Genomic DNA, 23,133 nt, shown 5'->3' on the forward strand with positions numbered 1-23,133 from the left:
TTTATGCTTTTCATGTAGGTGTGTTTCCACGTATAAACATTTTGAAGCCTCTTACAAAATTATTTACATCGTTTGTCATCTATTTACATGTTTTAAGAGCAACTTTTCTAACAAACAAAACTATAATTTATCAAGTTATGAAAATTGTCTTCTAAAAAAACTTACTATATTACCACAAAATAAATAAAGATAAACAATATTTTAAAAACAAAATTAAATTTTCATTTCAATTAAGACCCCTTTTGGCATTTTGCTTATTTATTCTGCCCTTTGGTTAACAGCATCAGCATCACATTACTATTTTATATTGCATATATGTAGCACTTGCTTCCTTAAGTTTTCAACATATCATTTATATTTAAAAGCAGACACTGAGTCAGTATTGAGATTAAACTGCACTGTAATTTAGATAAAATTACTGTGTCTCACTGTATATTACATGCAAAATCCACATAAATTGTCATTTAACCAACAGTACTGCAGGAGCGAACATCTTGATATATGAAAACTGCATCATCAATTCAACGTTTCGGTACATGAAACTGCATCGTAAATGCAACATTGTCATATGTGAAAACGACATCATAAGTCCTTCTTTTTAAAAATGACATTGCGTTTAGCTTATTGTAAGAGGTTGAACTTTTGTATTTTGTAACTATCTTTAAGCTCTTCAGTTTATAATTCATATAAAACGCCTTTTGTATTTAAAATAATCCTATTTTAATCAGTGCATGAAATTTGCTTTTTTAAAGTTCATTTGAATGATTATTCCTTCCCTCTAAAGAAATGATTTTGGTAATGTTGAGAGGTATCTTACCACAAATTCTAACTGTAAGTGTATTTACGGTTATTTTCAAAAGAATTATGACTTTTCCCCAAAAGAATCCTAAAAAACTTGTAATAAACCTATAAAGCTGATTTGCATATTTACAAAATTTTGAATAGCAAATATAGGCAACTCATATATGTATATATATTTTAAAAACCCACACATTTGTTCAATGGCTATTTGTGAATTGCCAGGTACACTGTATACCTCTAAGGAATTATCTACTATTGAAAAAAACTACTCAATGCCAAGTAAAATCTTGACATACAATCCATTCTTCTTCTGGTGCCTGCCAACTGATTTGTTTACTGAACACTGTCACATTAAATGACGGTGCCTAGGTAAAAATGCTGCACACACTCCCCTCCACCCCCACCCCTTACCCATGTTGAGATGTGGCTGCCTGTCATGAGATGAGATCTGCTTGAGTAAAGCCATATACATTACAGCAAGCATTCCAGATTCTTAAAATGACCAAACACTTTGGTATTAATACAATGTATTCCCTGTTTTCTCAAATATACAAAATATACATTTCCAGTTTTTGTTGTTTTCTTTTCTTTTTTTTTTTTTTATATATATATATATAGGAACAGTTAGGTTTGTTGTTTGAAAGGGAGCCCGGGGACCTGGAACGGGTCGGGTGGCATGGGCAGCGCTCAGTTCTGGTGCCTCTTCATGTGCAGGGCCAGGTGGTCGGAGCGCGAGAAACTGCGGTTGCACACCCCGCACTGGAAGGGCTTGGCGCCTGTGTGCTTCCGGTAGTGGCGGGTCAGCTCATCCGATCGCGCGAACCTCCAGTCACAGCCTTCCCAGGTGCACTTGTATGGCTTTTCACCTGTGACAACGAACAAAGGAGGTGAGGCGGCCTGCTTGTAATGCAAACATCCTAGATAACACTGGAGAAGGAATTTCAAAGAAAAAAAATCTTGGCCAAGCGAAGGAAGGAAAGCTCATGAATTCCATTATGAGTAAATACATATCAAAGCCACTCAGAGTAAGCTAGTTAAGAGTTATTTCTTATAACCTCCAAGTATTTTTTACCTTATAAAGAAAAAAGCATTTTGTGTACCTTTGAACAACTGAAGAAAAGCAATTTTAGGCAAATGCGAAATGATTCAGTGCCCTTATTTTTATGTACTCCTACACACATAAATCCAGGAAATGACTAGATGAGCCTGAGTGGCTTTATCATTATTGTGCAAATACAGTTTCTATACCAACAAACCCAAATTAAATTATTATAGGACTAATGGCTGTAAGGTGGATGAGGGAGGAAAAAATTCAGAAGCTGTTGCACGAATCACCTATACAATGAATTTCATGTACCACAATTGCTTAACCAGAAACTGGTATTAGATGTTTCTAAATTAGCCAGGTTGAAGCTTGCAGCTCATAAATCAGTTCACTTGAACACATGGCCTCCAAAATGGACTATTAGGGCATTCACTCTTTGAGATTCACACACATCTTCACACCCTCTTTTTGCAGACTGAAGCAAAACACTCTGGTACTGATAACTTCACATTGGTAAAAAGGTTAGACCATGAAACAACTGTAACAACTGTGACATTTGTTGACTTGTATTTAGTTTTCCTTTGTCAAGTGTTGCGCCCAAAATTCATTCTATAAACAATTCGCCAAGCATCTATTATAGGCCAGGAACTGTCCCAAATACTTGCGATACAACGGTTAACAAAATAGAAATGGCTGGCCTCATGGAGCTTACATGTGTAATATACCTCTAAAAGTCTGAAATTGTTCAACCTACCCATTCCATTCGTCCACAGTTCTCTTCCCTTGAGTAGTGAGTTGGTATGTTCCTCCCTCCCATCCTGTAATGTATATTATTCCTAATGCTCTCCAAACTTTGCCAGCTGTTTAACTTTCAAAACTACTAAATATTCATAATGTAGTCTTAATTCACTGTTGGTGAATGAATCCTACTGGAGATCATGTATTCCAGTAGGAATAAATACCAAAACGTTCTTTCAGTGAGCATTAACTAGCAGTTCCTACATTTATGATTTTATGATTTTCTATGAATTTTATTTTATTTTATTTATTTATTTATTTATTTATTTATTTATTTTTTGAGACGGAGTCTCGCTCTGTCACCCAGGCTGGAGTGCAGTGGCCGGATCTCAGCTCACTGCAAGCTCCGCCTCCCGGGTTCACGCCATTCTCCTGCCTCAGCCTCCCGAGTAGCTGGGACTACAGGCGCCGCCACCTCGCCCGGCTAGTTTTTTGTATTTTTTAGTAGAGACGGGGTTTCACCGTGTTAGCCAGGATGGTCTCGATCTCCTGACCTTGTGATCCGCCCGTCTCGGCCTCCCAAAGTGCTGGGATTACAGGCTTGAGCCACCGCGCCCGGCCTGAATTTTATTTTTTTGATAAGAATCTGTGAGATAAATTTGTACATTAAAGTATTATTGGCTTACTGCTGAGTTTTATACAGATACCTTTTTACCTCTTAAACTCTCTTACAAAAATCTTTTCTTCTGAGAGGGAGCAACCTCAGAGTTGCTTTGAACACTTGTTTAGTTCTGACGAAACAGAAACTGCACAACCTTTCTGCCTAATTTAGCAGTATCATGTTCAGGAAGTTGTAGGATTAACTAAGTCAGTCTAAACTTTAAAAGACCCTGTCCTCATCAACTGAGATTTCTACAATTTGTGGTTAATATTTTCGTTGTCCTGATAACCACTCTGACTCTCAGACAAAATCCCATAGGGACAAAGAAGAAAGTGCCAAAACAGACCACATGAAAGTGGTCCCAATTTCCTTCCCTTCAGATTTCACCTGCATTTCCCATGGTATGGAACTGCTGTGCCATACTTCCTCTCTTCTCTCCTCTGCCTCTGACTCAGACAGTTTTGGTTTTAATTCCCTTTCTGATTCCTATCAATCCACTTTAAAAACGCACATCTCAATTCTAGAATTTTTCCTCCCCTCATAGGAAATTCAAACCAGAAATTTAACCTAAGACATTCAAGCCTTTTATGAAACAAAGTATAGATCACGTTCTTGCACTTACAATCACATAAAATATTTGATATATAAAAATATTTTAACACCAGTAGTAAATATAGATATCACATTTATGGATGTAAATCATCACAAAAAATAATTTTGCACAGTACTATTAGTTTTTGTTCCCTGTGAAAAATAAACCACAGAAACAAACATATTGGTTAAATACTTTACTGTCATTTAATGGAAAGAAAAAGCTGTTTCTGATGTCTGAGACAAGGAAAAAAATTCCTATAGTGCTCCCAATTTTAAAAGAAATCATTCTAGTCTTTTGAATTTAATAATTAAATAGCAGAACTGAATTTTCAGAGTTTATGTAAGAAACAAGGGACACTAGACTCTTTTTGTTCACTATTTTTATTGGCTATGAAGCAATAAACTGCACCAGTATTTTTTAAAGTTTACTTTACTGATTGCTTGAAATACGGTAGCCATTAAAGTTTCTAAAACATTTGGGGTTTTGCTCTCAATTTATGCACATCTATAGATTATTCAGCCAAGAATACTACCAGTGTCTGGAATGTTAGTTACTGGGGCCAAGTCTTACCATAAAAGTAAGGACAACTATCCCCCACTTGGGGCAGTTTCTATGGGATTTGTTCAAGTGTCAACACCATTCAAGTAAAACATCGTAGAGGAAGCTGGTACCCAATTTCTGGCCAAACAGCAGACTTGGGCCTTTCTTCCTCAGCCAGAAACACTATGCACAGTACTTCTGGGAAACCAAACTGACTTCCTTTAAGTTATATTTCAACAGGATAGAGCTTTCAAAAGTTTAATTGGATTTTTACAGAATCTCTTTCCAATACCACCAATTTAAAATATTTAGTTAAGCTCTTTCAACATCAACTGTATTTTTAAGTTCTCATGCTGTTAACGTGAAACTTTCCAAAGGCAAAAAGAAAAAAGTGACAAGTTTGTACAGCACAGAAAACAAGCTCCAACTTTATCTCAAAGTATGTGTTTTCTCATTCTGTTTTTAAATTACAGGAGTATTTTGCTAGAATCTCTAATCTTTGAAAACTATGTTCAAGTTAAACATACATACTATCCATGCTGATAAAGTCATTAACATACTTTACAAAAATGTTAAGCAGAAACATTACCAGCAAAAAGAAAAGGGAGCAGGCACCAGCAGCCATGGAGCACATACTCCAGAGCGAGGTGCTTCTCATTCTCTCGCTTCCTCACAATAACCCCGTGAGTTAGAAGCAAAACGATGAGCTCCACATTAAGAATCCCGGTCTGCCACTTTTCCTTAATGTCCCACTTAAATCTTCCATTAGCAAACACTAATACACTCTCTTTGAATGATTTAAGGAACACATACATATTGTTCAAATTTATTTCCATATTCTAAAGCCACTTGTGAAGGTCAGCCAAGGAATGGCTTAATGGAATCACAGCAGGCCTTGCACCCCAGATGATCTGAAACACAGGGCACAACTTGGCAGAGCCAGCCTCTGTGGGACCTGCGGGGTCCTGAGCACTGTTCAGTCAGGTATTGGCAATTCCCAGGTATCACCTAACACCTAACAATAGCTCCTTTCCCCCAGGGTAACTGAATTTCAGTGGGTTAGTGGAACATGTTTGTAAGCCATTTTAAAAATCCTCAGCAACAAACTGAAAATTGTCTTTTTTTTCCCCCCTCTGAACAGATTTTAAAATGACTTCTGAACCTATCACAATGGAATGGGAAGTTTCTCTGCTCTGCTGAACACATTCAATAGACTCAAACCAAGGCCTTACCCTAAAATGTTCTACATAGATTCTTCTAACGAAAGAACAAAAATCACTGATGGAAATATTTATCTTAAAAGTTATTTTAGATAATTTTTTTAAGTTTATTGTAGCAAATTTGCACATCGGTTTCCTTTCTGGTGACTAAAAGACAACTCGATCAATAAAAACTAAAATACCATGAGAATTAAAGTCACTGTTTATTAGTGAAGGTGTAACTTGTACTAAATGCCTTGCAAAACACAAATAAGACTTAGTTTCTGGCCTCAAAGAACTTAAAAATCTGTATCTTGTTCTGGGAACCTAAACAATGTAAACTTTTAAAGTAGAATAAATTATTTCAACCTAATCTAAACTCTTAGAACTTAAGAGTCCTTGAAGCTCAAAATGAGCTCTTATTTCAAGAGAAAAATATTTTCATGCAATTCAATAATAATTAGATTTTTCCCATCATTTGAGACTTACGAAATTTAGTCTCTGAAACAGGCTATTAGATTTGCTTCTAAAAACCAAAAGGGAAAAAAATAGGAAACACTTATTAAAGAAATTCATAGGAGAATGATTTAGATATCTAAGAAAAGAGATAAAGTAGGATGATTTTAGCTCACTAATTCATATTTTTATATCTATGCCGGTAATTTTCCATCCAAACACCTTCTATTAAAACTCATTGTCACAGATTTCCTATACTTGGAACAGAAGGCCCATATCAAAGATTAGTATGATTAGCATTTGTAAATGCATCTAATTATTTACCAGATAACACCATCAATATTGTGCCCATTCAACCTAGGGAAGCTGATTGCCAAAAAACGAAAAACAAACAAACAAAAAAAACAATGAAAGAGGAATTCCTTTCCTTTTCTCCTCAATTCATGTTTATCACTTTCTTTAAAGTCCGATACCTCACCCCTTCTAGAAAGCCTCTGAACAGGCCAGGAGAAATCATTTCACTTTTCTGTATCCCCATCACTTAAATTTCTGTTGAGCTATCGATTTGCACCTGCACATATACTGCTTTAGGAAGGCTTCGAATACTTGTATTTTGCCTCCTTAACCAGCTTTTAAAGTTCTTCAAGGGCAGAGACTATCTTCTATTCCTGCTGTAATGCCACACTTTCCCTAATGCATCTTGAAAACAACTCAGTTATTCTGATTAATGAAAAGGAGGGAAGGCATAAAAGGTTCTTTTGAGGCTGTCAGCTTTTTCTTCTTCTGTGGACCCTCCTGCAGCAGGGCTTTGCCCTGCCTAGGACCACTGAGGGTAATCAGATAATATGCTTTTAGGTGAGAACCATGTTTTGAGCCTCTTCCGGAGAAAATAATCAGAATCAGTTATTGTCCATTCTGAAGTTATACAGGGATAAATAAACTCTGTATAAACAAATTTTCCTACGTAGAACTGGACTGGACTTCAGGAAAGCCAAGCCATACTAGAGCCCTAGTGCTGGTCAAAGGCAGTGAGGGGACTTCTCCCAGGGTCAGAAAGCACTAATCTGCCAAACCCAAAGAGGGTTCCCACCTATTGGTGGGAACACGATGTCAGGGGTTACACTTACAGTCTACATCCTAGCAGATGTCTGGAATCTCTGGACTCCTGAACTACTGCTACTTCTCCTCAGGGTTCCCAGTAAACATTAATGAAGACTATCCCGTCATTAATAGAGTTAATGAAATGAAATACCAATTCTTCAAGTCTCCTGACAACGAGACAACACTCGGATTCACTTTCTTACTATGGGAGTTCACACTGACATTAAAAAGTGTCGAAGAATTTCACCTTTTTTTGGGAAGCAAAACAGAAAAATCCTCTATTTTCATATTTTCCCAGTATGGAATGAGTACTAGATAACTTTCCCTTTAATTTGCACTTCACATGGTGACCCTGATTAGTAGGTCTCCTCCCAACTCGTAAAGGTTTACCTTTTCATAAAGTAGCCAAAAATAAATTTCTTCTTCTGTATAGATATTTTTTGGTAAAAGTTACCTACTGTGTCCTTCTAAAACTGTAATTTATCCTTAGTAAGAGCTGTTGTTTGAGATCTTTGAATATAAATAATACTGGCTAACAGACTAGGAACGCTGCTACGGAGATACTTTTACTAAAGTAGGACACATTATTTCTAATCTTTCACCAGAAATGATGTAGGTCATCAAGTAAACAGCTACTACATTCTATAGGACCAAAAATATCTGACAAATTCTTGGGTGACTGTATTATTATTTTTTAAAAACATTACTCTCTACTTTCAAGACTAATTACTTCTATCTCCACTCCAGCAATTCTATTTAGTCTATTTATGAACGATCTTCTCCCACTAGGTTAAGAATAAAAGGGCCAGAAGAGATTATTCGTATTTGGATTCTCCACAAAACCAGTAAAAAATATTTGCTGAATCAAATTATACTTCTTAACCTTTGATAAGCTTTATCATCTCTAAACAATGTTTAATCAATTTCCTATGTAAATGTTTTTCAGATGAAAGAACAAGTCCTAAAAGCAAAGTTTAATCTTCCCAGTGAGTCATTAAAAAGAAATTGCTTCTAAGAGCTTTCATGCTCATAAATACCTTTCCTGGGGTCTGAACCAGCAAGTCTCTTAAGCTACTACTTAAAAAAAAAAAAAAATTCTGTTTGAAATTATCAATACAGAAAATAAATTTCAAAGCTGCAAATGAAAAAACTGAAAAGAATGAAAAGAATGTTTAATAAAATCTAATCTAACACAAATGTGATACTTCCTCTGAAATAGGTTTCAAATAGAGACTCAAAAAACCATTGAGTCCTAAATCTCTTCCTGAAAAAAGTTTTTGCCTGGGTTACCTCTACCAATAAAACAGGTTACACATGTAACCACTATTAATATATTTCTCGATTCACATTGTAAGATCTCCATCCATTAAGGCCCAAAGTGAAAACCTTTGTATACAGTTTTCCTAAAAAGCCTTTTACCCTGTTCCCACAGTTCCACAAAAAAATAAAAAAGTAACTAATGTTCAGAACATTGAATGTTCCTTTTAGTAAGTACCTACAATGAAAATATCTTTATTGTCAATATTATCGATTATTATTATTTTATTTTTTTGAGACAGAGTCTCGCTCTGTTGTCCAGGCTGGAGTGTAGTGACATGATCTCAGCTCATCGCAACCTCCACCTCCTGGGTTCGAACGAGTCTACTGCATCAGCCTCCCAAGTAGCTGGGACTATAGGCATGAGACACCATGCCCAGCTAATTTTTGTATTTTTAGTCGAGACAGGGTTTCACTATGTTAGTCAGGCTGGTCTCGAACCCCTGAACTCAGGTGATCCACCTGCCTCTGCCTCCCAAAGAGCTAGGATTCATCCTGGCTGACACGGTGAAACCCCGTCTCTACTAAAAAATACAAAAACTTAGCCGGGCGAGGTGGCGGGCGCCTGTAGTCCCAGCTACTCGGGAGGCTGAGGCAGGAGAATGGCGTAAACCCGGGAGGCGGAGCTTGCAGTGAGCTGAGATCCGGCCACTGCACTCTAGCCTGGGCGACACAGCGAGACTCCCTCTCAAAAAAAAAAAAAAGAGCTAGGATTACAGGTGTGAGCCACCAGGCCCAGCCAAATATTATTGAGATTTTAAAATCAAAAGCTATACTTAATATATTCCATGAAAAATGACTTGGGAGCAAAGACCTAGAAAGGAAATTTTTTTTTTTGAAATGGAGTCTCACTCTGTAGCTCAGGCTGGAGTGCAGGAGCATGATCTCAGCTCACCGCAACCTCTACCTCCTGGGTTCAAGCAAGTATCTTGCCTCAGCCTCCTGAGTAACTGGGACTACAGGCATGTGCCACCACACCTGGCTAATTTTTGTATTTTTAGTGGAGATGGGGTTTCACCATGTTGGCCAGGCTGGTCTCGAACCCCCCCCTGAATTCAGGTGATCCACCTGCCTCGGCCTCCCAAGTACTAGAATTACAGGTGTGAGCCACTGCGCCAGGCCCTAGAAAAGAAATTCATACCTAAGGATTTTTTAGTACCCAAACTGAAACTCAATATATTCAGCAGCAAATCTCAAGTAGAGATTTATATAAAGTATACCTAATAACATCTTACTACACACGTCAGTAGGCAATAAAGTCTTCTGCAAAAGACAGTAAGGCAGAAAATGGGAATGTAACCCCTTTACAAACCGGGCTTCCACTAAAAAGTCTTTCCAGGACTTAATGTGGAACTCTTTCCTAAACAGGGAATCTTGAACACAGTGCTTTAAGAGTCCATTTTGTGCGCCAGGCACAGTGGCTCACGCCTGTAATCCCAGCACTTTGGGAGGCTGAGGCCGGTGGATCACCTAGCTCAGGAGTTCAAGACCAGCCTGGCCAACATGGTGAAACCCCGTCTGTACTAAAAATACAAAAATTAGCCAGGCGTGGTGGCAGGCACCTGTAATCCCAGCTACTCGGGAGGCTGAGGCAGGAGAATCGCTTGAACCCAGGAGGTGGAGGTTGCAGTGAGCCGAGATCACACCATTGCACTCCAGCCTGGGGACAAGAGCGAGACTTCATCTCACAAAAAAAAAAGAGTCCATTTTGTGTTCCTATGTTATTTGTACAATGTTTCCATTTTCTCTTATGGGCATGTTTCAAATTGTCCTTTTCCACTGTCAATCTCTAGTAAACCACTCTGGGATCACTTAGTATACACAGAATAGGCAGCACACGGAGTCTGGGTCTGAGGAATACTTGAGCCAAGTGTGTGCGTTGTTCAAAGACTTTCTTTGTACAAATGCTAATTTCCTGCCCTGTTCCAGATAGCTGAAACTGGCGGAAAAAAAAAAAATCTAGAAACGTTACCGTACCCTGATTTCCCAACAGCTTTAGCATATTCTCTAAGGTTAAGTGCATATCCACGCACATGAAGAGAACCGCTAGGACTTCAAACATTCTGTGTGGAGTTCGTGGCTTACTTTTTCAGAATGTTTTCTCCAGAAAGAACTTTTTAAATTTCTACAAAGTTTTGTTTGAGGATACAGTCAATATTTTTTCCTACTGATTTTAACTTCTTTCGGCCTCAAACCTTTGCAAACTTGACATTATTTTAAATATTCATTATGATATTAAAGAAAAAAGTAAGGTATGCCACCATGTAATACTGGCTGCAATAGACAGTGCATCAGTCATGTTGATTTATAAAGACAAAACAGTATGTGACTCTTAGGTACTTGGGAACAACTTTAGAGTGATGGCAATGTGTTCCGCCCCTTGTAGACATCATGAAGCATATAAACTTCAGTAGAAAGTTCATTTAAATGCTGTTAAAAGTACAAGTATTTTGAATTGGAAATATACCACTCATTGACATTGTTGCCTAGAAGCAGTCATAATTATTTCTCACCAAAGGCATAAATGTATACACACACATATTACAAATAACACATGCAAACATCCACATCTGTAAGGGGTGCTTCTACAGGCCTTATGCTATATTATGTATGTACAGATGTAAATAAATATAATTATTCTCTAGAATAGAAGCAAATTATGTTTCCAGTATTGTCTAATCACACAAAGAAGACAGAACTTTGTATTATTTATATGTGATGTCCTGATAAAGAAATCAAAGTATATGAACTTAGAAGACTTGAATGCTATACCTCTGGTTTAAGAAACTGATATATCATCTACTCTGTCATCTCAGATTACTTAAAAAGTTCTGTTTTGTTAAGACTATTATTTGCTTAGGTTCAATTTGCAACCCAAGTTAAAGAAGCATTTACAATCTAAAAATCCGGAAGAAGTAATTACACTCAGATGTAGGCTGTTTTCATTGCTTAAATTATTTTTAAAACATAAGGTAACTTGACATTTTAAAGCAATTACAATTATTTTCCAAAGAAATGCTAGGGTGCTTCACATTCTGCCTGTAAAACGGCAATCATTTAAAGAGTATTTTATGTCATCAAATACAACTGTTGTGTGGTTTTTAAAGTCCTCTGATAAATGGTCCAAGAGGGAGGAGGAGGACAGAAAGAAAACCCAAAAAAGCTATTATATAAGAGAATTAATTTAGAAAAACTGTTCTAACTGTTCCACCTGGGCCTTAAAGGGAAGAAAAAAAAAGAAAAAACACCTTTGCTGGCTTCAGATACATTAATTTAAAAACAACAGGCGGGCATGGGTGGGGAGGATGCAATGAGAGAACAGGTAATTTTAAAAGGCATTGTCTAGAAACTAGAAATGAGGAGAAAACAACCTCAATGCTCTATGATTACCCAAGAACAGGTTTAGCCAGATGAACAAGTCTGCTACAAACCCTCCCCAAGGCATTTGAAAGACTATCAAACAAAACTTTATTAAACTGGATTACATGTTCTCATTCATTAGATGTTGAAGGCCACAATGTTTATGGTCAGGTGAAAAAGCTGATGCAAGGGACCCAAACCAGGCCGCCTTTTTGGTCTGTTTTTATTAGTACAAGCACTGTTAAGACAACCCACGATTAAATGTATCTGCCAGCAGGTCAAGTTCCTGAATCGCAGGTATAAGCATTCAGGGCACTAAACCCTGACAGGGGGTGAAAGGCTATTCAGATATGGGTTTGACTACATCCCTGCAATAAGTAGCTGATTACATCGTTATATGCAATTGTGCTCTTTTATGAGGAGACTTTAACCCCATGAAAATGTGTTCCCTCCTATCTCTCGTTTCAAGGACTTCCAAGAGAAAAAAACAACAGCTCAAATGTCTTTATATTTCCATTTATATTCTGTAAAAGGACATTTTGGTATTACTATATGGAATATTTTACTGGCACTTGTCATTTGTATCTTGAAAACTTTAAGTTGGAGTTTTTATAACATGCTTAATTCATTTGTGTTTAACTATAAAAATTTCTACCTTGGGCTGCTTATGAAGGATCCTTCCTCTTATGTAATCAGTTTGTCTCTATGCAAAAACCTCAGGCCAAAACAGCCTGCTCATCTCATAGATAAATACAAAAGATGTCTTTTCCTTAAAAGCAGTTTCTCAGAAAGCCCTGGAATCTACTACACTGTCATCAGATTTTAATAAGTAGTGTTTATCACTGGGATATCAAGCAATGCTTCCTAACATGCATACAAAATGTCTGCAACCATATTCCTCTTAGGGCTCTATCTCAGCACTGACCTTTGTTCAAAGGCTTTTACTTTTTAATGCAGCAGTTAGAGATAACTACTTCATTTATCAAAACTCAATTTCCATAGTAACATCTAGCCTGGGGAGATTCAAGTCACACTAATCCAACAACCCATTCAAAGGAACTGTTGAATACTTTGGTTTCCATAGCAATGATGGAATAATACATTTTGCTAGGTCATTGCTTTTATTAGCAAACTTATTCTTTGAACTTTAGGTAAGGCTGTATTTATTGAGGGAAAAAAACAATCACTTTATGTAAGTTCTTTCCTTTAGGGCTGCTCTTTCAAGAAAATCGCAATTAGTAACCATCTATATATTTGAAAATATTTGGAGTATTTGGGGGCCTTTAAAGTATGCCACCTGGTTTCATCTTAAAATGGCTTCTGATATAATTTTAAAATGTAAAAGTTCTTAAAAGTGCTGATTGGGCGCAGTGGCTTCCGCCTGTAATTCCAGCACTTTGGGAGGCCAAGGCAGAGGTCAGGAGTTTAAGACCAGCCTGGCCAACATGGTGAAACCCCATCTCTACTAGAAATACAAAAATCAGCTGGGCGTGGTGGTGGGGGCCTGTAATCCCAGCTACTCAGGAGGCTGAGGCAGGAGAATCGCTTGAACGTGGGAGGCAGGGGTTGCAGTGAGCTGAGATCACAACACTGCACTACAGCCTGGCGACAGAGCAACACTCAGTGTCAAAAAAAAGTGACTGCAAATACAAAAGTAGAGTGGCTAAATTTAAAAGCACAAGTAAACAACAATGAAATGTAAGCTAGAATAAAGATGAAGTCTCTCATACATACCAAGTTTGGGCTGGGGCTTCTAACCCATTTCTGACCACCTGATTTTAACACTGCAATTTCAGCCCTACCTTTCATCAAGCACAGAAAACATACTAACCACAGATATTTTAACCTATAGGTGAAACTAAAGATAATGTTTTCACCAATTATGCTGTACATGCTCAATGGGAAAGTTTTTAAGAGTTTAAAATGGCTTTCTCAGAGCAAAATTACGTGTTATGGAAGAAAATGAGTTTTTTTTTTTCTTCAAAACACTGCCATTACAAGTTTTAAAATCCATTAGTAAACATCGTTGTTTACGTTTTTGGGTAATCAATTCTATGAGCGGTGACAGGGCAAGAAGGCCTTAATGAGGGAAGATCACCGGCCTTCCTGGAACCAGATTTCTCATGGAACTGAATTCTGAGCCAAACCCGTGCTGAAAAGGTAGGCTATTTATTTAAAAAAAAAAAAAAAAAAAAAGTTGACAGAAGAAGAGATCAAACACGTGTTAGCTTTTAAAAGGATGAATACCACTTACACTATTTACACAACTCACAGAATTAACAAGAAAATTACATACCAGTGTGAGTCCTCAGGTGAGCTTTTAAATGAGAAGACTTTGTATAAACTTTTGTGCAACCTAAAATAAAGGAGAACAGCATGTCATTTTGGAGATCCTTTTGAAATCTTTACATTTGATGATTCAGTGTTTAAAATCTGGCTTTAAAGAAGAAATCTCTCATGCTAGATGAGATTATTTGAAGCTTCAGATTTAAAAGTTTTTTAAAGAGTCCTCCCCCATTACCCTGTTAAAGGCATAAAGTGATTTGTTTTATGTATCACTTTAACAGGAAAGAATGCAGATAATCAAGCCAAACTACAAATGGAAAATTTGTGTTTATATTCCAGTAGGTGCTGTACTTCCGTAATTTAAGAGTTACTATATGTTTTTTGGAAAATTTTAATGGCTCTAGAGCTGACAATGCTAAGCCATTATCCAAGATGACTGTAATTTTCTGTACTCCCACATTTGTTTTTTCATTTAGCACGTCATGCCATATCATGTATCAAAGTCAATAAATTTTATCATGTATTAATCATAAACTAGCTTTCCCAGTAACTTGTAGATCTATTCCATGTATTGTCTTCAATTTACACTTTGGGCCATGTATCTCATTCAAAACTGAGCATATGCTCACATGCCATCAAAACCATTCTTAAATCTATCCTGTAGACAGCCTTGTACCTACCATCACGCTAGCTGCCTACAACCTCCACTTCACTACCAAACCTTATTTTCCCCTACCCTACTTTAATCTCTTTCTGGGGCACTTAATTTAGAATTAAAAACTGCAATTTATTCAATTGCCATTTTAAAGTCACACACACACACACACACACACACACACACACACACACAACCTATTGATGCTTCAACCAGGTAAGAGCACATACCAGGGTAATCGCAGTAGTGGATGCGTCGTTTCTCCAAATCGGGATTACTCCTTCTATTGTATCTGACAGGCTGGATGTTCTGTGAGTTAACTGGCAGGGTGGTGGGTAAATTTGGATTGTGAATTGCCAGTTTAGAAGCAATTGTAGCAGCATAGGATGGAGGTGGGGTTAAATTCTGGAGCATCTCTGCTTGTCTATCTGGACTTCCAGGCTCTGAGCTTGGTGGTGACGGGGGAAAATAAGTGGCCTGTTGTGGAAGAAACTGACTTGGCATTGTGTATGTGCAAGGGGGCATGCCCTGGAATTGTTTCACTGCAGTCTGCGGAACAGCAGAGGTGTGTGTGTTAAGGCCTGCCATGGCAGCTGACATAGAAACATTAAGAGTGTCCATTGCTGCTGTCTGGTTTGTAGAACTGGGCATATCTAGATCCGGTGTATTCAGTAGCTGGTACAGGTGGCCCTGCTGGGGAGGGACAGAAAGATGAAGATCTGGTGTAGGAAGTTCTTGTTTGATGAAAATATTGTTCACCTCTGGAGCTGCGGTCTGGTGGGAGCTGAATATACTGGTGAACTCAGGGAGGGCCTGGGTCGGGGCCGGAGGAGGGGCAGTCGTTTCACTCTGGTGGCTGAAAATGGCAACAGGTTCTGTCTTGATGTGTGTTACGCACGGTCTCTGGGATTTGTAGAGGCCAGTTCTCAGGTGAGTGATGTCAGGGAGGAAGACGTTCATGTTGATACTGTAAGGTAACCCTTCAGTGTCAGTGAAGAACTGGTCTACGACTGAGGCACTGTCTCGTCTATACTTTTTATGCTCTGGAATTATAGGAACTGGAGGAAGCTGAGGTGTCAGATACTTCTCCATTTCACATCTTGTCTAAAAAAGAAGAGATACAAACATGCATAATCCACCTGATTCACCATCTTGGGAAGGACAAACAATCGGCGCCTACTAAAAATTCCCCCAATCCCTGTATAAGGTACTCGGGCAAACTCCTCAGTGTTGCTTATAAACATATCAGGCTTATTTTGTCGATTGTGTAATAATTGGTTGACCAAAACCTTATGAAACTGTGTAACTGGTAAAACTGCTCCCCCAATCACCCCCAAAAGTGAAAGACGCAAATCAAGAAAAAAAAAAAGAAAGCAAACAAAACATTCCTTTCGGATGCAATAACAAGGTATCACCCCTGTACAAGCAGGATTCCCTGCCCCATTACACAGTTAAATTTGCAATTAGAGTACACTATTGAAATGTTGCCAAACTACCTCAATTCTGTTTAAGTCATAAACATTAAAAAGCGTGTTTTTTGTTTTGCTTTGTTTTTTTACAGAAAAAACCATGCAAACCTTTAAAATATTGCAAAGGTTTATTTGGCTAGACACTTCAAAAGTAATATAAAAAATATTCTTTGGCTACTTCTGTGTCTCTTCTTGTTTACAGTTCAATGAGAAATACAATGTTCTAAGCAAAACCTTGTATCCACTGAAACAAAACAATTTCACATTCAATATTTGACCTAAAGGTTGATTTTAATCAGCAGATCCTGTAATTGGTTAATATGATAATGAAATGTTCCTATTCATACCCCTATCTAAAACAGATCTTTAATTACCTAGGGGAAAATCACTCCCTTGCTAGAGTGCTGCTAAGGAGCCCGTGGGTGGGGAGGCTGCTGTATCCCTAGCACAGTCATCAGCAAAACATTTATCATGTCCTCCTCAGTGGGCCAATGCTACATTCCCCCCTACTCTGTAAAAAGCTCAGTCATCCCTTATCTTCTTGTGCCTCCAGAGCAGAAAATTGACAAACTGAAATAACCAAATACTTTTCAAACGATGATCTCTTTTCTAGGCTTTTAAATCAGCTCGTAACAAGTCGCCTCAAGCTTTTTCCAGCTATCTTCTCTCCTAGTATAACTTAAGCCTACATTTTTTAACACTGAAAAAGGAAATTTCGAAAGATAAGAAAACCAACTAGATGGAATGGCGCATAGTATTAGCTTGGCACCTTAATCGGTAAATAAGACAGTCATTTTCTGCTACTACTTCATTTCAAATGCGTTTCATCTCGGACCTTGGTGTGGATCCGGACGGGGTTTCCCGGATAGACACGATTTAAAAATAAAAATTAACGCTCACGTCATGTGAGTCACATCTCTGACAAATGCCACTGCCCTCTCACAGCAGGACCCTGACAGACCCCACGGAGTAGGCGCTGGGTAGCAAATATGCGATACGCCAAAGGGCTACTAAATGAAGTGTCTTGAAATAAACTGAACTAAACCCTTTCGTGCACTGCGCTCCCGCGGCGGTTAGTGGTTTCTGATTTTAGCTCTTCCAGCTGTTTGCATGTGGGTATGTTTCCAATTTTTTTTTCCTTGGGACAGGCTAAAAGTCCCGGGAAGTTTTTTTCTGGGCTATATGACTCCCTGCGTGGGCGAAAGAAACAGGCGGTTGCTCTAATTCGGCTGCTGGGCAAGTGTAAAAGCCAACTGCCAGCTTTCAACGCGGCTCCGGGAGGAAATTTACGCGCACACGAAGAAAACAACACCCCCGGTCTTTTTTTTTTTTAAGGAAAAATAAGCGCTCCAACACAACCTTAGCTTTCCTAACTCTCATTTTCCAAACGCGGCCCGCGATCGCTTCTAAAGCAGGTTGAGCCACCGGCTATGAAATCTTGAGCAACCTCTCCCCAGCACCCCAATTTGCGTTTCTACTTAACCCGAGACGATGGGGATGGGGGAGCTCCAATGCCTTGGCACTGGGGAGCGGTAAAGGTGAAGACGTAATTTAAGTAAAACTGAGCGTAAGGTACAAGGTTTCGTCCCTCAAGTGTAAGAAAAACAACTAAGGTGCGTGTGAGCACCCAGTTCCCTCCCTCTGATCTCTCCCAGGCCAAGCCGCCGGGGCAGATTCCCCTCTATCCTTCCCCCCTCCCGACCCCTCATTTACTCTCAGCGAAACGCGGGTCCCCGGCCAGGCGTGCAGGGCGGGGCTGCCCACCCAGCACCGGCTCCGGTGCGCCCCGACGCACGCCCCAGCCTGGAGCGGCCCCTGTCGCCCGCGCGTCGCAGCGACGGGACACGCCCGGGCCCGGGAGTGCAGTGGTGGGAGGGGAGCGGCTCTTCCTACCTGGACTAGCTCCTCGGGAGGCAGCCGCGGGCCGGCAGCGGGCGGCTGGGCCGGCTGCGGGGCCTGCGCGGGCGCGGGCTGCGCCTGCGAGCGGTGGTGCGCGTGCTTCAGCTCCTCGCCAGGGAAGAGCGCCGCGTCGCGGGCCGGATTTGCGGCGCCCAGCACGGGCTTGAGCTGCGCGAACACGGGCTCGTCCTGCGGCGCCGGCGGCTGGGGCACGGGTCCCAGGCGGGCGCTCATGCTCAGCACCCGCGTAGCCATGGGCACTCGGGAGCGCGGCTCCGGGCGCGGGTCGGGCGCACTTCCCACCTCGCCCACCCTGGCTTGGGGCGGCGAGCTCGGTGCGGGGCTGCGGTCGGAGGAGGGGAGAGGTTTCGGGTGGACCCCTCGACAGCGGCAGGCAGTTTTCGAAGGCGCGCACGAAAAGCAAAACTCTTCCGCTCTTCCACACGTAAACGCCAACGTCCTACGGGCGGCCACTTTCTCCCGCCCCGCCCCACTGCGCTCTCAGGCTCTCCAGAGCCCGCTCCCGCCACCGCCGACCTCAGCGAGAGAACTGCGAGCGCGCGTACCTGCCCCACGACTACTGACACTTGACGCCCGCCTCTATTTCACCCAACTCCGGGGGGGCGGGGCCCGCTCGCCTGATTGGCAGCGCCGCCGCGAATCCCGAGGCCTCAAGGCCGGCCGGGCCTGAGCGGCCAGCCTATGAGCAGGGAGAGAGGCAGCCAGGGCCCCGCCTCCGCCGGCCCGACCGCACCCCTCTCGGGCCACGAGCTTCGCGCGCAGGGCGGCCGCGCAGTTTGTACACAACTTCTCTGACAGATTGGGCTGGCGGAGCTGGGGGCGGAGGGAAGTAGCGGAGCGGGTGGAATCTGGGAAGAGGGGGAATTAGGGTGGAGACGCGGAGGGAGAGCTCTTCGCACTGTTCTCTGCCAGGATTAGGAAGAAAAAGAGTATTGCACGTCTTAGGTGTTGTGCAAGGACCTGAAACTCAAAAGCTGAAACCCAGAAGGCAGCTAGGTGGGGGCGCTGAGGCTTTTAGAGATTTGTCTAATGAGTGTGTACTTTTAAATATCCGAAATATACTTCTCTTTAGCAGAAAACTAGGGGCGGTGTGATAAACAAATTTAAAACAGCTCTTGTCTCATGTATCTTTAGCAGTGACTGTATCCATTTAACAAGGCAAATTCAGAATGCCTGAATAAAAGATTTGATGGGAAGCGTTATTTTCAAATCCTCGCATAAAAGCCTGAGTTTTTCCCACTCCTTCAGGATTTTAATTGCTAGACGTTTTCCCACACATTTGTACCTCCTATCCGTGTGTGGGGAGGAGGGCTTGGGCCACATGAATTTTGAAGTTTCTAATATTTAAGCCATGTTGATTCTAGCCGAAGCATGGAATCTAATTTAAGCACGACTGGCTCAAATGTGTACTTAAATAGACATTACATCTTTGACTTATTTTTGCTAGCACTGTATGTGAAAAAAATGGACTTTAATATTTACAAAACAGAAACCTAGCACATTTACCTCACATTGTGGCACCTTTTCCTACGAAGAGACAACCAGAAAGCCACAAACATAGACACATAGACACTGAAAACTGGGAATCCAAATTTGTTGGAAGGTAATAGCCAAATATATTACCGTCCATTTACTATGTTGTTATAATGGGAGGGTGAATTTTTGCCAGGAATCACCTAAGGAAACCACTTCCCTTAATCCTTAATGTTCTTGTACATGATTTTATCTGGCTTATTGGGAGGACGGAACAATAAACTGCAATAAAAATGCTTGTGATATTACTACAAATGTACATATGTTGACAGCACAGTATACCATTAGACAGTTTTACATATACGACAGCCTACTCATCGCTTCAGAGTAAAACAGCTTTAAAAAAAAAGTATTTGAAAAAAACGTTCACTTCAAAGAGCATATCTATCAAAGGTATGGATCTCATTTTCAATGGGTAGAAAATTAATAAGCACATAAAGAAATGTATTTATTATTAGAACATATAAAATTATGCTGTAAACTAGGTTTTTCTCCTTTTCCTTCTCTTCCTGTTGATACATGATTCATTTCTACTAACTGTGACCACTGCCTTCAGAGAATGACTGATGACTACTTTCATGTTACCAAAGTATTATTTAATAAGTGCTTTTTGCAAGTTTTTCTCTAACCAAACAGCCCCATGCTGTCCACCTTCATCTTTAAAAAGCTGTCTTGCTTTTCTCTAATATCAAACCGATCATGTAATTAATTAGCTTAGAAACAGATTATAGAATTAGGATGGGATTTAATGTAACTCTTTTAAAAAATTGAGCTCTGAAAGATTGTTAGTTACTTAATTCTGATCACATCAAACCTAAATGTGATGTAGATAATTCTTAATAGAACTTTTGTGCTCTTGTAACTTTAAGCTAAATCTAACTTAGATTTAATACATTTGGTAGCTGTATCTTAATGTGCTTTTAAACCTATCTAGACCTTTCCTTTTGTCTTTCTTTTTACGAGAGCTTCAGTGGCCTGGTATTTCAATCTAAGTTTTCACTGCAATAAAATCCCTGTATTTTACTGGAAATGCTTCCATAATTTCACACCACTTTTTAACATGCTTTCATTTACAAAAGCTTTTTCATTGCAAAAAAAGAAAAAAACACACACAACTAATATTGTTTTTAATATTTTTAGTCTTGTTGTTTCATATTTCCACTTTTCATAATGAATATAGATATGAAGCTAGCGTTGGGGTTCTTATAGTAACTGAATATATTCCTTTTTGCTCCAATACAGTAGCACCTTTTAAAATTTCATTTCAGGCATAAAGATTCATGAAATAGGGCTGCCACTTTTAAGTAATAGTTTCTCTGAAATGCCCTGCTCTGCAATCTCACAGAAAATAACTAGCTTAGCACTGTACAATAGTACGGAAATTGGAAAGTAATCCTTTTCGGAGACATTTGCCATGTGATTCTGAGCATATAAAGAACATGTTCAACCAAGCTTCCCTGCTGTTACTTTTAACATAAATGCTACAGCTGCAAACCTGTTTCATCGACTTAGTAAAAAGGGTTAAAACTTGATAAATATTTTTCAAATGTTCCAGGTTCTACATTGGCATGAAGCCAGACAGAGTGAATGGACAGATCCTCAATTACTTTGAACTTTCTAGTTCTTTGCATTCCTTCCCGCTTAGTAGTGCTGTACCATTAGGGAAGATGGGAGAAAACAAAAAACAAATGTCAGGTTTCAGAAATCAATTAGTGGCCTGGCAGTGGTGTGTTAAGTGAACTGTGCCAAAACAGGGGATTCTGAGGGAATGAAATAAAAATGTTGAGTGCTCAAGTAAGGTAGGAGGGTAAGCATAGAAGCAGTGTGCATGCTTAAGTCCTTAGTCACTGGGCAACACAGATTTAGTCTTAGAATAAACCATAAGTGTCACTATCTTTACGGGAATAAATACGGATGAATATGCGGGGGCTGAACAGGCATTCAGTGATGGGGGAGGGGGTTTGAAGGAGGCAGTGGAAAAAAATAGATAAATAGCTTCTGAATGATGAGATGAGGGAAATATGAAGCTATCACTAGGGCAATGTTCACACAACGACACGGCAAAAGGAATATCTAAATTCAGTTGTTTGGCAAATCTAAATTCAGTTGTTTGGCAAACAACTGAAATGTCAGAGAGAGCTCGAAATTAAGAGGTATAGAGTATCACAGCCAATAAAACTGTATTCACTTCGAGTAGAAAAATATTCATAGAATATTTATTTCTGCTAAATCAGTATCAAATTGCCAAGTGATCTTGGGCCACAGGAAAAAGAACAAGAATAAACATGAAAAATAAAGTTTTATACGGGAGCACACACTTCTCTAGGGTAAGATTATTTAATTAAAGTGACTGTTTGGTAGTCATTGATTGTCCACCCCCGTTAGAATCTGTATCAGTGAAAACTTAAAACTATTGTAATTATTGTCCTCTCAAACATTTCACATCTGTAGTCTTTGTATTTTTTCATTAACGGCAACCACTTAAAGCCACATATCAGAAAAAAAGTCATTAAGGAAATAGCCTGATAAATAGAAGCTTCAACTGAGATTAGTTGGAATTTAAAGCATTTTGACTCAAAAGATTACGAGACGAGAAAGAAGATGCTCTGTTCATTGTTTTTGTGATGAAAAAATATGCAATTTAAATAAGACTAAATACATCTATTTATATTAATTAAAATTATGTCTTAAGACAACAACTTAATATTTTATTTTTGTAATGTCTCTTGCCTCCAGTTCTCAAGAAATTACATTTTATATTTCAGTTTGGATTTTTAAACATGTTCTTCTTAAAATATTTCATAAAACTCCCTTTATGCGCTTAATCCTAAGGATACTATAATTTATCTAGCCTAATTTTAAAACTCTACTAATATCCAAAAAACAGGAGAGTTTTACCTTTTGGAGAGACTGGGATTGCTTTTTCCACCTTGTTAGTATAATAAGTAGACAAAAGTGACATAAATATAAACGCCTGGAACCAAGTTATAGGCCAAGCATATTGTAGCTTAAACTGTACAGTATTTAAATTTTGACTCGAAACATGATAGGCAAGGTTAAGAGAAAGGTCTGAGCTAAAGTGGTTACACCAAACAATCTTTTAGAACATTAGGGAGGTCTCATCATCAGCATCACAATGGGTAGTGTTTTGAGCCAATTGCTGTTCATGTGATGACAAAAGCTGTAATGGTACCAGGCTGTGGGGAACACCCTGTGAATGCTCAAATGAACTGTGTGTGCATGGGTCACACGGAAATACTCTTTTAGATGTTGATTTATAGATGAAGTGTGTAAAAGTTGTGCCTAAGAGCAATGCGAGTTCTTCTTGCGTAAACTTTACAACTTTGGGGAAGGGCAATTTGACAATAAGTATGAAAAAGGCTAAAATGTAAATAACTTTGAAAATGATAGATAATTTCTCTTTTAGGAAAGGTGTATGTGTGTGTGTGTATATGTC

At 39.4% G+C, this 23,133-nt stretch overlaps 1 protein-coding gene across 2 annotated transcripts; it reads right to left on the bottom strand.

The window, feature by feature from the left end:
- Window positions 1-1,370: 1,370 nt before the first annotated feature.
- LOC105481759 (KLF transcription factor 5) lies at window positions 1,371-23,046 on the bottom strand. 2 transcript variants are annotated; one of them, XM_011741493.3, is made up of 4 exons: window positions 22,575-23,046; window positions 14,985-15,858; window positions 14,110-14,169; window positions 1,371-1,667 (listed from the first exon to the last, which is right to left on the bottom strand). In XM_011741493.3, the coding sequence occupies exons 2-4, from the start codon at window positions 15,844-15,846 to the stop codon at window positions 1,489-1,491; spliced, it is 1,101 nt and encodes a 366-aa protein (XP_011739795.1). In that variant the 5' UTR covers window positions 15,847-15,858; window positions 22,575-23,046; the 3' UTR covers window positions 1,371-1,488. The 2 variants fall into 2 exon arrangements, with proteins under 2 accessions (XP_011739795.1, XP_011739794.1); XM_011741492.2 differs by lacking the exon at window positions 22,575-23,046 and adding an exon at window positions 18,117-18,708.
- Window positions 23,047-23,133: the final 87 nt, after the last annotated feature.

Source organism: Macaca nemestrina, chromosome 16, assembly GCF_043159975.1.
Source record: "Macaca nemestrina isolate mMacNem1 chromosome 16, mMacNem.hap1, whole genome shotgun sequence".
In the NCBI taxonomy this organism is placed as follows: domain Eukaryota; kingdom Metazoa; phylum Chordata; class Mammalia; order Primates; family Cercopithecidae; genus Macaca; species Macaca nemestrina.